The sequence below is a fragment of the Canis aureus genome, chromosome 4, assembly GCF_053574225.1.
Source record: "Canis aureus isolate CA01 chromosome 4, VMU_Caureus_v.1.0, whole genome shotgun sequence".
Taxonomy (NCBI): Eukaryota; Metazoa; Chordata; class Mammalia; order Carnivora; family Canidae; genus Canis; species Canis aureus.
Window position 1 is genome coordinate 60,304,454 of NC_135614.1, and position 16,007 is coordinate 60,320,460.

General features: G+C 36.2%; 1 protein-coding gene across 3 annotated transcripts in view; it reads left to right on the forward strand.

The window, feature by feature from the left end:
* Positions 1–16,007, forward strand: part of DCTN4 (dynactin subunit 4) — a 29,486-nt gene that overhangs the window by 9,070 nt on the left and 4,409 nt on the right. For 2 of the 3 annotated variants that reach the window (XM_077895867.1, XM_077895869.1), the window contains exons 4-13: positions 2,059–2,102; positions 3,095–3,202; positions 4,323–4,343; positions 4,742–4,815; positions 5,036–5,148; positions 5,445–5,554; positions 10,471–10,544; positions 12,879–12,933; positions 13,961–14,068; positions 15,532–15,629. In XM_077895867.1, the coding sequence (XP_077751993.1) occupies positions 2,059–2,102; positions 3,095–3,202; positions 4,323–4,343; positions 4,742–4,815; positions 5,036–5,148; positions 5,445–5,554; positions 10,471–10,544; positions 12,879–12,933; positions 13,961–14,068; positions 15,532–15,629 (805 nt within the window). The remainder of the gene's footprint in view (positions 1–2,058; positions 2,103–3,094; positions 3,203–4,322; positions 4,344–4,741; positions 4,816–5,035; positions 5,149–5,444; positions 5,555–10,470; positions 10,545–12,878; positions 12,934–13,960; positions 14,069–15,531; positions 15,630–16,007) is intronic. The other variant, XM_077895868.1, reaches the window with a different exon arrangement.

Sequence of the window (16,007 nt, forward strand, 5' to 3'; positions counted from 1 at the left end):
TCTTAAAGAGTACAGATCATTTTTTCTTTCATGATGTCATTTGTGTCTGAGAAGTTCTGAAACCACTTTAGAACTATTTGTTTATTTATAAGTAAGCCATTATGTCTGTAATGTGCAGAGAAATGAGATTGTTATGTCTCCCAAATTGCTCTTCAGAGTAAATTACCAGTTCTAAAGAAGCAATTAGGTAAAACATCTAGATTTTGCAAAATATTACTACAACCAAAACATTTGTTTCACATAATTATTTTTCATGATTGCCTTAAGTAAGGCAGTCTTTAAAATATGAATATTGTGGTAAAGGATATTTTTGCCGTTTCTTGCAAGGTGAGGTATCCTCGTCAACAAGCGTCCTTGTTATTTTGAAAAAAGGTTATTTTTACTTATACAGATAATACACATTCATGTATTTTATCAGTGAACTTCAGAAATTAAACATAACCAAAACAGTTTAAGCCCCTTGTGTAGCCCATCTCCACTATATTCCCCTTCCTTAGCCTCCTAGAGAGAAAGTAATCATCCTACTCCTGAATTCAGTGTTTATCAGTATCCATGCATGTCTTTATACTTCTCCACATATGTATGTATGTATGCAGCCACTAACAAGTGTTTTTCAAGTGGAAACATACTGTATGTATCCTGCTACAACTTTTCTGTGTTGGCATTATGTTCCTGATACATAATTGATTTATACATGACTTACCAGAGTTTACTTAGTCCCTTCTTGATGGACATTTATTTAGGCTTTCATTTTTTTACCTTTGTTAACAGTGCTCTCAGAATCATCCAAGAATAAAGGTTTCTCTGCATAACTGAAAGTAAAATTGCTTCTTTTAAGTTGTTTGTATCTAGCTCTCCAAAACAACTTATCAGTTTTTGCTCCCACTGGTAATAAGAGTAGACTACCCATTGCTCCAGATCCTTGGCAGCTCTAGTATTATCGAACTTTCAAATTTTTCCAAACTGATGGTTGTAAAATGGTATCTCACTATAATTTACTTTTCCCCTCTTTTTGGCGAGCCTAATTGAGATATATACAGTTGACCCTTGAACAGTGCAGAGGAAAGAGGTGTTGACCCACTGTGCAGTGAAGAATCTGTGCGTGACTTTTGACTCCCCAAAAACTTAACTACTAATAGCTTACTGTTGACTGGAAGCCTTACTGATGACATAAACAGTTGACTAACACATATTTTTTATGTTATATGTATTGTGTATATAGATAGATGTAGTTTTATAGTAAAGTAGGCCAGAGAAGCAATAAAAAATATACTTGCAGTACTGTATTGTATTTATTGAAAATACGCATTTAGTGGACCCACACAGTTCAAACCGTGTTAAGAGTCAGCTGTATTCATTTTGGTTTTACTTTTAGCTTTCCAGAATAATCTTTTCCATTATGATTTGTGTAGTTTGTTACTTACCTAATAAATTTTTCTCTGAATCAAGGTCATAGAATGTAGAAAATGCATGGTATTATAAATAAGAGCAGTGTCTTAAGAGTCTAACTGCTTGAGTTTGAGTCCTAGCTTTACACTTACTATCTGTGTGACTTTGGGCAAGTTATTTAACCTCTCTGAGCCTCAATTTTCTCATTTGTAAAATGAGACTAATAATAAGAATCCCCATATTAGAGGATTATTGTAGAAAATGAAATGTAATACATTTTGATGTCTGGCACAGAAGCTATGCATGTATTAGTTGTGGTGGTTGTGGTTATCTTTATAACCATTATTATTTTTAATGAAAAATTCATTCTAAATGTTCTCGTCTATATAACTCAGAACTACCTGCTTTTTTGTTCTTGTTTTTAATTTTTTTAAATTTATTTATTCATGAGAGACAGAGAGAGAGAGAGGCAGAGACACAGGCAGAGGGAGAAGCAGGCTCCATGCAGAGAGCCTGACATGGGACTTGATCCTGGGTCTCTGGGATCAGGCGCTGAACTGAAGATGGCGCTAAACTGCTGAGCCTCCAGGGCTGCCCAGAACTACCTGTTTCTATGAAAATAAAAATATCAAATTATGGAAATTTTTTTAATGTTCCTTTGTTTTGCAGCTAGTGGTGGTTGGCAGGAACCTGAAAATCCTCACACGCAGCGGGTAAGTAAAGTATCGTCGGAGAGAGGATGAACTAAGAAAAGAGGGAGAAAAAGACTGAAGATCTTCCATTTTATCAGTGGATAGAACATATGCTTAGAAATCTGTGATGTGTATTTTGGTGTCTGTTACACATAGACAGTGCTTCTCATAAAACATTAAATCAAAAAAACAAAAAAAAAACATTAAATCACAGTGGCTGTGTGTTCTAGTCTGGCTTAAATTAGTAGAGAAACCTAGCTGTAGCTGCAGTTCTGCAGTCAGGTTATGATTCAGAAAAAGGAAAAAGTACTACATGGAATGTAAGTTATAAAATAATGTTTTTTCTCCTGTATGAAAAAATACCTATTTTCAGACATATAAAAGCTATATATCTCTATACAGGGTTTCTGTTTTAATGTGTGTAAAATGTAACATACCTGTGTCTGTAAGTGTGTAAGAAAGATCTGTAAGCTGATGATTGCAGATACCTTTAGTAAGGGGAAGGGTAAACTTGGACACAAGAGATAAAAGAGAAGTGTTGCTTTTTATTCTTCATGTTTAATATTGTTTGAACTTTTCACAATCAATATTTATTGCTTTGAGGATTAAAATATATTCTAAAAAATGAAAATGTATGAGTGGGGGAGAAGGCAGAGTATGAGATGTCACATTCTTAGAAATAGATGAGCCTATGGCCATTCTAGAAAAAAAGGGATCAGCTGTAAGGGGAAATATGTAATGGAGTAAAAGAGTAGTAAAAAGAGGGCATGAAATTTCCAAGCCTTTTCATTGCCCATTTCTTCCCATTTTAAGCTTAAAGTTTCCACTTTAATTCTGCAAATAATCTAGAGAAATCTAATAAAAGTTCTCTTTGAAGAAAAGGGCAAATTTGCCCACCATAGTAATTTGACTTCTCTGTTCATTATGTGTCCAAGTAGTTTCATTGATTAATTTTGCATATTTCTTGTTAGCTTTTTCATGAAAATAAATACTACATCTTTGATTTCTTGCAGATGAACAAACTGATTGAATATTACCAGCAGCTTGCTCAGAAAGAGAAGGTTGAGCGAGATCGCAAGAAACTGGCACGGCGTAGAAACTATATGCCTTTGGCTTTTTCGGTGAGGACTTGGTACAAAAAGGAATGTGCAGTTCATTGATCAAGACCTGTGTGCCTTGAGAACAATGACTATTTCAGAAAGTGGCTGCTGACCTTAGATTCCTGAATGATGGGTAGCAAAGACAGGTTTCTCCAATCATAGGTATTTAAGTCCAGCAGTTAGGTTTTTGCTGTATCATTCACTCTATTTGAGTTTTTTGAGTTTTAAGGACCTTTGTGTTCCTTTTTGAATCACTGCCCTCTCTCTTCTGATTATTCCCCAGGGCTAATGTTTAATTTTGTAGACACCACAGAACTCTTAAAACAGAAAGTCGGAAGAAGGTGGGCAAGTTTTAGATTTTATTTATATTACCCAGGTAGGCCACCTTTGACATCCTGTAGTAATGGGTTCCCAGCTCACATTATTTCTGGCACCCTCCTATATTTCCCCAGTGTGAAGAACACTGACTTTTACAACAGTGCATTTTGTGTGGTTAAATAAATAGTATTATATGCCAGTGTAATTGATAGAAATTCTTCACAGAAGACATTCTCTGCTATTTTGTATACTACCAATCCAGAAGCAAAGATTAGCATTTGAAGCTTTTGTTATTGTCCCTCGGGTTTTATTTGCTCTCATAGAATAATTTCTTTTCTATATGCTTGCTTGGGGCCCAGGAGGTTGACAATAACATTTATTGAAGGACAGTAATGTGTCAGGCACTGTGCTAATAAGCACTTTTCACATATTTAATCCCCACAATAATCCTGTGGGGTAGATTGACAGTTGAGGAAATGTAACTTGTACTGCTTCATACTGCTTCGTATGAGAATTAGCTAAACCATTGAAACCCTAAGGATTGGTGAGGTCCATATAAAAATACTTAGTTTAGAACTTAATAAAACATTAAAATGTGCAAAACATCTAGATTTGGCAGAGGCTTTAGTGAATTTAATGAAATTTTAGGAATAGCCGAGTGGTATGATCGGCATATGCACTAGTATATTTAGGAGAGGAATTTGAATTAAAGGCATTATTCTTCCAGCTTCCCTTTTAACCTGCCTGCTGTATGAGTTTGCTTCTGTCTTATGCTGCATTTTTTTGTCTCTGTTGCAACCTGCTGCTATTTGGGGGCCTACAGCAACACACTATTCATGTAGTGGTAAGTTCTCTTTTATGATTCTTGCTAACCCTGAAGAAGTTAGCAGATGATCACTGATGTTCCAAGAACATCACTCCACACTCCACATAGTTCTGTTCTAAGCCATAGCTTAGATATTTTTAGATTAACAGTTTTCTAAAAATCACATTTAGTTCAGTTTTACTCTACTAATGTAGCTTTAGTCTCCATGTTTGGTGCTTTTACTTTTAAGAATAAGATGATCTGGGGCTACTTCCTTTAAAAGGAGCTTTCAAAGTAGCTTTTTTTTTTTCTTTTCCTGCTTATTTCCCTGAGCTTCTCATGCTGTCCCACCCCCTCCCCCCCAAAAAAATCTTTCTTTTGGTAAATAGGATATATAAATATGGGATTTGTAATTGGAATTTCTTAACTCTGTTTAGGACAAATATGGTCTTGGAACCAGACTTCAGCGACCACGAGCTGGTGCAACCATCAGTACCCTTGCTGGACTGTCGTAAGTTTGGACATTAAATGGCTTTAAGGAGAAAAGCAGGTATTGAACTGAATATTGAAGGAATGTGGCATAAAACAATTGCCACATGACAAAAGATTGTCATGCTTAGAAAAGACCTGAACAAAGAATTCTACAATAGAAGAATACTTCAGTTATTGATATCATAGGCTTTGAGGATATCAGGTGGACCTTTGAGAAATGAATGCTTTTTATCTTTTAGCCTTAAAGAAGGAGAGGACCAAAAAGAGATAAAGATTGAGCCAGCTCAGGCTGTAGACGAAGTGGAGCCTCTACCCGAAGATTACTATACAAGACCAGTAAATTTAACAGAGGGTAATATTTTACATTATTTTGCTTTGTTTCTACTTTACATCTAATTCTGCTTTTGTTGCTAATATGCCCCAAGTTTGAGATTTTTAATGGTATCATAGTTGTTAGTGGTAAAATAAATCAAGTAACAAATGAAATAGATATAATCACTTGAAGAACTTTAAAATGTCAAATTTCTCTATTGTAGTTTTTTGAAGAATTATTCACCAAGGAAGTATTGGTTCATGTGATTATCTCATGTAAGTCTGACTTTGAGTGAGTCATTGTAAACTAAGTCTGGTTTCTGCTTTTCATGCTAGTGACTACCCTTCAGCAGCGCCTCTTGCAGCCTGACTTCCAGCCAGTCTGTGCTTCACAGCTCTATCCTCGTCACAAACATCTTCTGATCAAACGATCCCTGCGCTGTCGGGTAATTATTACATTCTTTAGAATTGCCATTTGTACAAGAGAAAAGCAAAAATAAACATTTGTACCTGGCCAATCAAAGCTTCTGGAATGTAGTAAATATAAAAAATACTTAGAGAATGTACTAGGTGTCCAGGTACCAATTTAATTTGCTTTCAAGGTAAAAATCCTTACAACTATGAGGTGTGGATATTATTGTTATTGTTCTACAGATGTGGACACTGAGGTACCTGAAGGTTAATAAATTTATAGCACTAACTCCTAAAAGAGTAGTGAAAGAATATATAACTTATAGGCTGGTAAAGAGGAAACAAAAAGGAGTAATAAAATAATTTAAAAGAGAGGAAGAAAGAGGAACCATCAGCAAATCCAGCCTCTATAGATTTATGAAACAAACAGTTGAGTTTCTTTGATAAATAAATTGTAAAAAAAAAAAAAAAAAAAGGGGGGGGAAAGGAAAAGAAAACTTTTAAATCCGTGCTATTCAGCAGAAATTTCTCTGATGATGGAAATGTTCTGTATATGTACAGTCCAACATGGTAGACACTAGCCACATGTCGCTGTTGAGCACTTGAATGTGACATTGTGTTTGAGGTGCTAGATCTTTCATCTTTGTTAATTAAATAATCACGTGTGACTAGTGGCTACTGACAATACAACTCTAGATTAGAAGAGACTTAAGAGGCATATCAACCAAACACAGCGTGTAGACTTCATTTAAATCCCAATTCAAACACAACCTAAGAAGAAAATGAAGGAAGCGGGGGGGATAGGAAAAAACATTTATGAAACCTTTGGGGAAATTTAAACACTACCTGGATTTTTTATGCTATTAAGAGAACTTTTCATGTTTTTAGGGATAATAGTATTATTATTTTCAAAAATACCTTTATCTTTTAGAGATGTATACCAAAATATTTATGGGTGAAATGACATGATATCCAATGTTTGTTTCAGAATAATAAGACATGGTAGAAGGGTGAGAGTATAGATGAAACAAGTTTGCCCATGGTTGCTAACAAGTTGCTAATTGTTGAAGCTGGGTCACTTGTACCTAGGAATTTGTAATACTGTTCTGTATTTTGCATATGTTAGAAAATTTCTATAATGAAAAGGCTTTATAAAAAAAAAAAGGAAAAAGGGACTCCTGGTGGCTCAGTGGTTGAGTGTCTGCCTGAGGCTCAGGGCGTGATCCTGGAGTCCCAGGATTGAGTCCTACATCAGGCTTCCTGCATGTAGCCTGCTTCTCCCTCTGCCTATGTCTCTGCCTCCCTCCGTGTGTGTCTCTCATGAATAAATAAATAAAATCTTTTCTAAAAAATTTTTTAAAAAGAAGGAAAAGATACAGACTTCTAGTTATGGAATGAATAAATGACATGAATAAAAGGCTAAGCATAGGAATATAGTCAATGGTATTGTAATAGTGTAGGGTGACAGCTGGTAGCTACACTGGTGAGCATACCATATGTGGGAATATTGAATCACTATGTTGTACACCTGAAACTAATGTAGTGTTATGTGTCAACTATACTCAACAAATTTTTAAAAATAAATTAAAAGGAAGGAAAAGCCCACTTTAAGACACATAGATTAAAGGTAAATAGATGGAGACAGATATACCGTACTAATACTAGTCACTGGAAAGCAAGAGTAGCTATGTTAGTTTCAGAGAGAGCAGATTTTAAAGTAAAGGAAGTTAACAGGGATAAAAGACATCATATAATGATAAAGAGGTTGATTTTCAGGTAGCCCTGGTGGCACAGCGGTTTGGCGCTGCCTGCAGCCCGGGGTTTGATCTGGGGACACTGGATCGAGTCCCACGTCAGGCTCCCTGTGTGGAGCCTGCTTCTCCCTCTGCCTGTGCCTCTGCCTCTCTCTCTCTCTCTGTGTCTCTATGAATGGATAAATAAAATCTTTTAAAAAAAAAAAAAAGGTTGATTTTCCAGGAAGACATAATAGTTCTTAATGTGTATATGTGCCTAATGATAGTGTCAGACTATGTGAGGCAAAAACTGAGAGAGCTGCAAGGAGAAATAGATGAATCCACTGTCATAGTGTCATCACCCCTTTTTTCAGAAATGGGCAGATTCAGCAAGTAGAAAACAAGTATAAAACAAGTAAAGACATAGCCGAACACAGCACCATTAATCACTAGATATAATTGGCATTTGTAGACTGCTTCATCTAACAACAGCAGAATACACATCTTTCTCAAGCTTACCTGGAACATTCATCAAGGCAGACTACGTTCTGAGCCAACAAACAAACACACAAAAAAAACCCCTATAATTTAAAAGGAATGAAACCATACCATGTCTACTCTCAGACCACCATGGGATTAAACTAGAAAGTAGAGAAAAGTAGAAAGTCCTCAATACATGTATTATATGTGGAGATTGAACAGGACGTTTCTAAATAGCATGTGTCAAAGAAGAAACCTCAAGAGAAATTTTAAAATATTTTAAATTGAATAAAAAGGAAAACAACTTAGCAAAATATGTGGGATGCTGTGAAAGCTGTGCTTAGAGGGAACTTTATAGTATTACATTTGTAGATTAGAAAAAGAAGAAAGATTAAAAATCAGTCATCTTAAGTGTTTACCTTAGGAAATTGGAAAGAGCAGATTAAATCTATACTACAGTAAGTAGAAGAAAAGAAATAGTGAATAGACCTCCACAAATACAAACCAAAATATGAATTATGGTACATCCACACAATGCGTACTATAATTCTAAAAAAGAAGGTACTAATTTGGGGTATATTTTTAAGTGCAAAAAGCAGGATTTGTGACAAGTACACAACTTTTTGTGTAAGGAAAGGAAGGGAGGGAAAATCTGTGCGTATAAATATAAAAAGTTTTTTCAATATGCATATATATGTTAGGTTAGAAATAACATAGAGATAACATAAACAGACTCATGGGTATGAGGAAACTTGGTATTTACCAAATATAGCATTCCAGATTGTTGGGAAAAGAATAGCCTATTAAATTTTGCTAGATCAAATAATTACGTGAAAATAAAATTGGGTCTCTGTCTCACACCATACACAAGGTCAATTTCAGGAATTTAGAAACTTTTTTTTTTTAAGATTATTTAAAAATTTTTTTTTTTTTATTTGAGAGAGATTGAGAGAAGAACGCATGAGCAGGAGGGAAGGGCAGACAGAGAGAAACAGACTTCCCACTGAGCAGGGAGCCAGTGCACGGTTCAATCCCAGGATCCTGAGATCATTACCTGAGCTGAAGGCAGACCCTTCAACTGAAGCCACTTAGGCACCCTGGAACATTAGAAACTTTAATGAGCAAATATGAAGAGCAAAACATCTAGAAACAGAAGAAAATCTTTGACTTCTGGGTAGGGGAATATTCCATAAATAAGACAAATCACAAAGTATAGAGGACAATATTATTATATATTTGACATATTAAGTAAAATGGACAATATTATTATATATTTGACATATTAAGTAAAATGTATATCTGCACTCCAAAGAAGACCCGTAAGTAATGAAAAGATAGGCCATGGCCTGAGAAAAGTAATTCGTAAGATATATAATTAAAGGATTAATGTCCAGGACGTGTAAAGAACTTTAGCAAATTAGTAAGGAAAAGATACTCCAGTATAAAAGCACCCAGTAAATAGTAACATGCGAGTCACAGCAGAGGGAATCTCAATAGCCAGTAAACATGAAAGATACTCCTACAATAATCAGAGAAATGTCTCATTAAAACTACAGTGAGATACTGTTTGATAGTTACCAGATTAGCAAAAGTTAACACATGTGAGAAATGTCTGATGTATAAGAATACTCATTGCTGTATTATTTATAGTTGCAAAATCATGGAAACATCCCAGATATTCATCAATTTGGGTATAGTTGAATAAGTTCAGAAATGATTACAGTGGGATATAGAGGTAGCTCTTTGTGCTGGTATGGAATTCCAAGATAGATAAGTAAAAAAGCAAAGGGCAGTAGAGTATATAAAATGCTCCCTTTTATGTTATTGTAAAAAAAATGATATGTGTATATACTTGTATGTGCATATATAGGCTATTTGTAAGAAAACACATGAGATACTGATTGGGCTGTGGGGAGAAGGACAAAGGACAAGTAATGGGTACCTTTACACTGAACCTGTTTTGTACTGTTAAGAAATTTTTAACCAGGTATATGTAGTACCCATTCAAGAAAGTAAAAAATTGTTACTGTATTTTAAAACATGGGATCTGAAATCACATTACTTGGATTTAAATCCCAGCTTTGATTCTATTCTTTTCTTCCCTTTTTTTTTTTTTTTTAAGATTTATTTATTTATTTTAGAGCATAAGTGCGTTAGGTGTGAGGAGGGGCCAAAGGAGAGAATCTCAAACACTTCCATCTGAGGGCTCAATCTCACCACTCCGAGATCATGACCTGAGCCAAAACCAAGAGTCAGATGCTTAACTGACTGAGCTACCCACACTCCCTGACCCAGCTTCAATTCTCACTGGCTCTGTGGAGTTGTACGGATTACTTAACCCTTTCTGTGCCCTGTTTTCATCATGTGTAAAATGGGGATAATAATTGTTATGGTACCTACACTTATAAAGTCAATATGATGTTTAAATCCATTTAAACTAAGGAACACATTGTTGTTCCACACACGAAGTATGTACTCAGTATGTGTTAGTTTTTATTTCAGTAGTTAAGTACCGCAAAAGTATAATAATATTTGATAGTGTGGTTACTTATGTCTAAAACATCTTTTGTAAATTTTGGAGATCAGTAGCATATGCTCTTTCAAAACATGCATGGTCTTGTAACAAAATAAAACCAAACTTGAGTAAATGCTATCCTTCTGAATTTAACAGCTCTGTGGATCCAGCAGAGTATATTCTTGATTTCCTCTGATACATACTATAATTTTTTTATTTTTAGAAATGTGAACATAATTTGAGCAAGCCAGAATTTAATCCAACATCTATCAAATTCAAAATCCAACTGGTTGCTGTGTGAGTATTTTGGGATTGGTGTTTTTAGTTTACTGTTCTTTGCCTTTTTTCAACATGAAATGTATTTACTCTGGGCTTAAAAAAAAAAAAAAATGCATCAGAATAATCTTGCTATTTCTTCTGTTTAGGTTTTGAGTTACGTACCATGAAGTTTAAAACAACTTATAGACCTAGAATCAAGAGTGTTTCCATCAGAAACACACTGATAGTGTGGTGTGAGACAGTGATTGTTATGTTGATTATTGGACAGAGAGTAACTGTTCATTGATTACAAATTATAAAGTACCTAATTTTGGTAATGATCCTAAATATTGAAGTAAAAAATAACCAAGTATAGCAAATCAAAGAGTATCCTGGAACAATGCTCATCTTACTTATGTTCTAATAACAGTCATCAAATTAGATTAAAGTGATCATTAGTATTAATTTTACTGGGACTTGTCAGTAGAAGGGAATTTTGCTGCAAAAACCATCAATCAAACAAGAAAAATATTTTGAAAAATTAGGAAAATATTGTCTTGACTTCAGGGCAAGAAATGCTTAGAGGAAACTAAGTAAGGCAGCAAACCCAGAAACCACTAAGGAAGAAAATAGCTTGGCCTTTAGCAGAAAAACCTAACATATGTGAATTGTTAAAAAAAAAAAATTGACAACAGAATCATGAGACAGACAATAGAGCAAGAAAGAATATTTCCTACTCCATGACAGATAAAAATTTAATGTCCCTAGACAATTCCCACAAATTGGAAAGATAAAAGTGGAAATGGGACAAAAGGATTTGAACTGGCAGCTTATAGAAGAGGAATTTCAGGGCAGCCCTGGTGGCCCAGCAGTTTAGCACCTGCCTTAGGCCCAGGGCGTGATCCTGGAGACCTGGGATCGAGTCCCATGTCAGGCTCCCTGAGTCCCCATGGAGCCTGCTTCTCCCTCTGCCTGTGTCTCTGCCAATCTCTCTCTCTCATGCATAGGTAAATAAAATCTTAAAAAAAAAAGAAGAGGAATTTCAAATGGTTAGTGAATACAGGGATAGATGCTGGTACTTGATAGGAAAAGTTTATAAATATATGCTATAAATATATGCTATAATAAATAGCATTTAGTACTCCTGAGAATGTGGGGAAACATTTGCATACATTGTTGGTAGGCTTGTGGATTGCTAGTCTTTTTGGAGAGTGGCCTGGAATATCAAGACAAAACTACATAGACTAAACCGCAGTACTATCTTAGGAATCTATTCTGTTGAAGCAAAACCACCAATATCTAAAGATATATATGTAAGGATGTGTATCGTAACATTTTAAAAAGGCAAAAATCTAGAAATTCCAGTGTCTGGTTAGCCATTAACAATAGTTGATTAAATTGAGGTACACTCAGGTTGTAGAATATTACGCAGTAATTAAAAATAAGTCCTTACAGTAGTCAGGAATGTTGAGAAACACTGATCTGTTGACTTTGGAGGAAAGAATAGGTATATAAACACTAAACTGGGATTTGACTCTGGGTGGTTTTGAGTTCAGACTAAACACATGTGAGTATGGTATTGTGTTGTCTTACTTAGGGAGGCAGCAAAACATGAAGTGGTTAAGGGGAAAGACCCTAGAGCTACTTGACCACTCACCAGCAAGTTACTTCTCCCAAGCCTAGTTTCTTCATCTCGGTAATGGCAGTGATAATAATAACACCTGTCTCATGCAGTCACAGTGAAGATTATATAAGTTAAATTTAAAGCATTTAAAACATTACCTTGCACATAGTGCTATATAACAGTGGTAAGTAGGTGGTAAGTAGTACTTTGACCCAGTCAGTCATGGGCCCTATAACTAGTTGCCTTTTCGATTTACAGAAATGAATTAATAAAATCTCAAAAATTATCTAGCAAATGTATAAGGAAGATATTTACTATAATGCACAGAGATACATAGGCTCTAAATAGAAGTGTCCCTGGGATGGCTGGGTGGCTCAGTGGTTGAGCGTCTGCCTTTGGCTCAGGGTGTGATCCTGGGAGTGCCGGGATCGAGTCCCGCTTTGGGCTCTCTGCATGGGCCTGCTTCTCCTCCCTCTTCCTATGTCTGTGCCCCTCTCTGTGTGTCTCTCATGAATAAATAAATAAAATCTTTAAAAAAAATAAATGATAGAGTCCCTAAGATTTCAGGACAACTCATTACCAGTTGGTTTCATGTCTTAAGATCTCACTATGATGGTATGATTCTTTAAGATTCTTTTTGTGTGACATGTTCTAGTTAACTGGAAGAAATCTTTGCTGCAATTGCTTTAAAAAAGTGATAATTTTAAGAGACTTCAATGAACATTAATGTATTTTTTATTCACGCATAGCAATTATATCCCAGAAGTGAGAATCATGTCGATTCCCAACCTTCGCTACATGAAGGTTAGTACTTTGCTTATTAACAGGAAGACTAAGGGTTGATCAGAGATGTGTGTGTGTATGTGTATGTGGGTGGCGGTATATTTAGCATGAAATTCAGGAGCAAGGGATAAAAAAATTTGAAATCATAAAAGTTTTGAGATTTTTAATTTCTTTATTCTGAGATTCTTGGCAGCAGCATCTTTAACATAAATTTTGAAGGAGCAGTGTGCACGTTATATAAAGATGGAATGATGGGTGAGGAGAGAAAATGTTTTACCCCACAGACACCTTTAGCTCTTCTCCAGCCAGAAGACTCTCCACATCCCATTTCTGTGTGCCAGATACCAGGAATCAACCAGATTTCTTCTTTACTACAGCTCTTCTTCTTTTGAGTTCCTTATCTGTGCCCCCTCCTGCCCCCCCCCCCCCGGGGGTTGTAGAATATTCTCCAGCAGCCCCTTTAGTTCTTTACTTTTGTGCTGCTTATGAAGACATTTATGTAATCCATGTTCATCTGAAAGATTTTGGCAATCTCAAGAAAGTACAAAACGAGCAAATTATGGGTCAAGAAATGTTAAAAGTCTTTTAGAGTCCTAATGAATGATTTTTTTCAATATCTGGCTACCCTGCAGCTCCCATATTTTATTTATGAGAACTTTCAGACTAAGCAGACTAAGTTATGCTCAGGAGTCCTTACATGGAGGACTGGTTGGAGCAAGAGTTATAAACTTTAATCACTTAGATAATGTACATTCCTCAGAATTTCTGAATCTAGTACCTGGCTCTTTCTGTGGGATCTGTCCTATTTCCTCATGTAATTTAAGTAGCTCCAGAGCACACATAGCCCAATATATAAATAATAAAATAGGAATCCGCCAGCCCTCTGAGAATGATGTAGTGACTTAGAGGTATAGGTGGGTGTTATTGCTTAGGAGTAAGGGGGGCTGGGGTTGTAATGGTTTTCTGAAATGCTTGGTGTAGCAATAAGAAGGTGGACCTAGGTGGCAGCAGTGGAACATGTCTGAGACAGGCTTTTCCTATTCCCCAGGAGAGCCAGGTCCTCCTGACACTTACAAATCCAGTGGAGAACCTCACCCATGTGACGCTGCTGGAGTGCGAGGAGGGAGACCCCGATAATGTCAATAGCACTGCTAAGGTAGGAGCATTTTGCCTTATCCTGAGGGACCTTGACTTTCCCTGGAGGGACTTTTTGACCTGCTTAAAGGACTCCACACTGTCTTCTGTTCCCACATCCAAGCACTAATCAAATTCTTTGGATTTCACCCCTTGAGGGTTTTTTTTGCTGTATGCGCAATCACACTGCCGCTGCCTTCTGCAGATCTTGTTCTTTCTTACCTGGACTGTGCCAGTAACATTCGGGATGACCTGTTTGGAATCCACCCTTACTTCCTTTCCAGCCTGTTGTCTGTTTTGCCACAAGAGCAACCTTTGTAAAATCTATCTCTGATCATGGCATGCTGGTCATTTGGCATTCCTCTGACTTAGGGAGGAAATCCACATTCTTTGGCATAGCTAGAGAGGTCCTCCACGGTCTCCCCTCTGTTGTTCCAGGATGCCCTTTCCCCAGATCTCCAAATCTAGCATTCTCCAAATCAAACATATTAATGCGTATTATCCGAGCAGATGCAATGGTTATGCACTTTCATGCTGGAGAATTACAGATGCTACTCTCTCTACCTAGAGTGCCATTCTCTGACATACAGGCCCACACCTCTCAGTCTTACCATACTCAGTTTTCAAGACCCATAGAAAATTTTCAGCATGTCCTTTTAAAAGCTGGTATGCCTCTTCTAGCTGCCCTCTGCTTACATGCAGTATACATGGCACCAACTATTAAAATAGGTGATTTTGATTTTCAGTAAATGTCAGTTGAATGAGTAAAATGTAGCCTTTCTTCATTTTGCTACTTGGTGATTCATGTAATACTTGGAATTGTAGATCAAGAACTTTACTCAATGGGCAATCTGTTACTGACTTATAATTCTGCATGATACAGCAAGAATTGATAGAAATGGTGCCTGTGTTTTACTTAGCTGTTACTCAAAGAATACTTACTAGAGAATTTTCTCGATCCCCTTTTTCTTTTTTCTTTCTGCTTTTTAATTATTTCACTTATTAGCATCACTTTCAAAGAGAGATGAAACTCATCTGTCCTTGTTCTTTTTAGTAACACTAATAACTTGTTCCCATGAGACAGAAATAAATGACAGAAGTATACACCCAGCTTACAGACTTCCTATCTTTCTCTCTCTTTATGCCTCCCCAGCCTCATTTGTATATCCATAATTACAACCGTGGTTGACATTGTTCAATCAGCTAACCTCTAACGTAGCAAAATTGAAGCCTAGTCACGACATAAGGCTTAGTCTGAAGAATGCTGACCTGTTCTTTATTCTTGTACTTTTACTAGAAATGTCTATGTTCCTAAACAGTATGTTATTAAACTCTGTATGAATGAAGTAATACCATATGTTTTTTTTGAAACTTGAAGCTTACTTCTCTATGTTTAAGTCAGTGTCCTACTGTGTTGTATGTTGAATGAATGTCCTAAAACACATTGATTCTTTCTGAGGTGACCCTGTCTGTTTTTTGCTCCAGGTGGTAGTGCCTCCCAAAGAGCTCATTCTAGCTGGCAAGGATGCAGCAGCGGAGTATGACGAGTTGGCGGAACCGCAGGACTTTCAGGATGATCCTGAGTGAGTTCTCTCTTAGTGACTCCCCAACACACCTGCAGTTGGCTAATAGAGGAGGCTCACCTAACGATCCCAATTTTCTTATCTTGATTGTTTAAGGTGATTTTTTTCTTCCTGTTTATAAAAATAATTATGACAAATTTGCAGAATACCCCTAAAATAGTAAAGAAGAAAATAAAATACCACCACCAGAGATAAGCACATTAACATTTTGGTTGTTTGCCCTTCCATATATTTCTTCCATCATTGGGATCATTCTGTAAGCAGTTTCTGATCTCTGTTCCTATTTAAATATATTTTCCCCTGTTAATAAACATTTTCAAGTGCATGACTTTTAATAGTTGCGAACAGGATACAGTATTCCCTCCCTATAGTTTTATC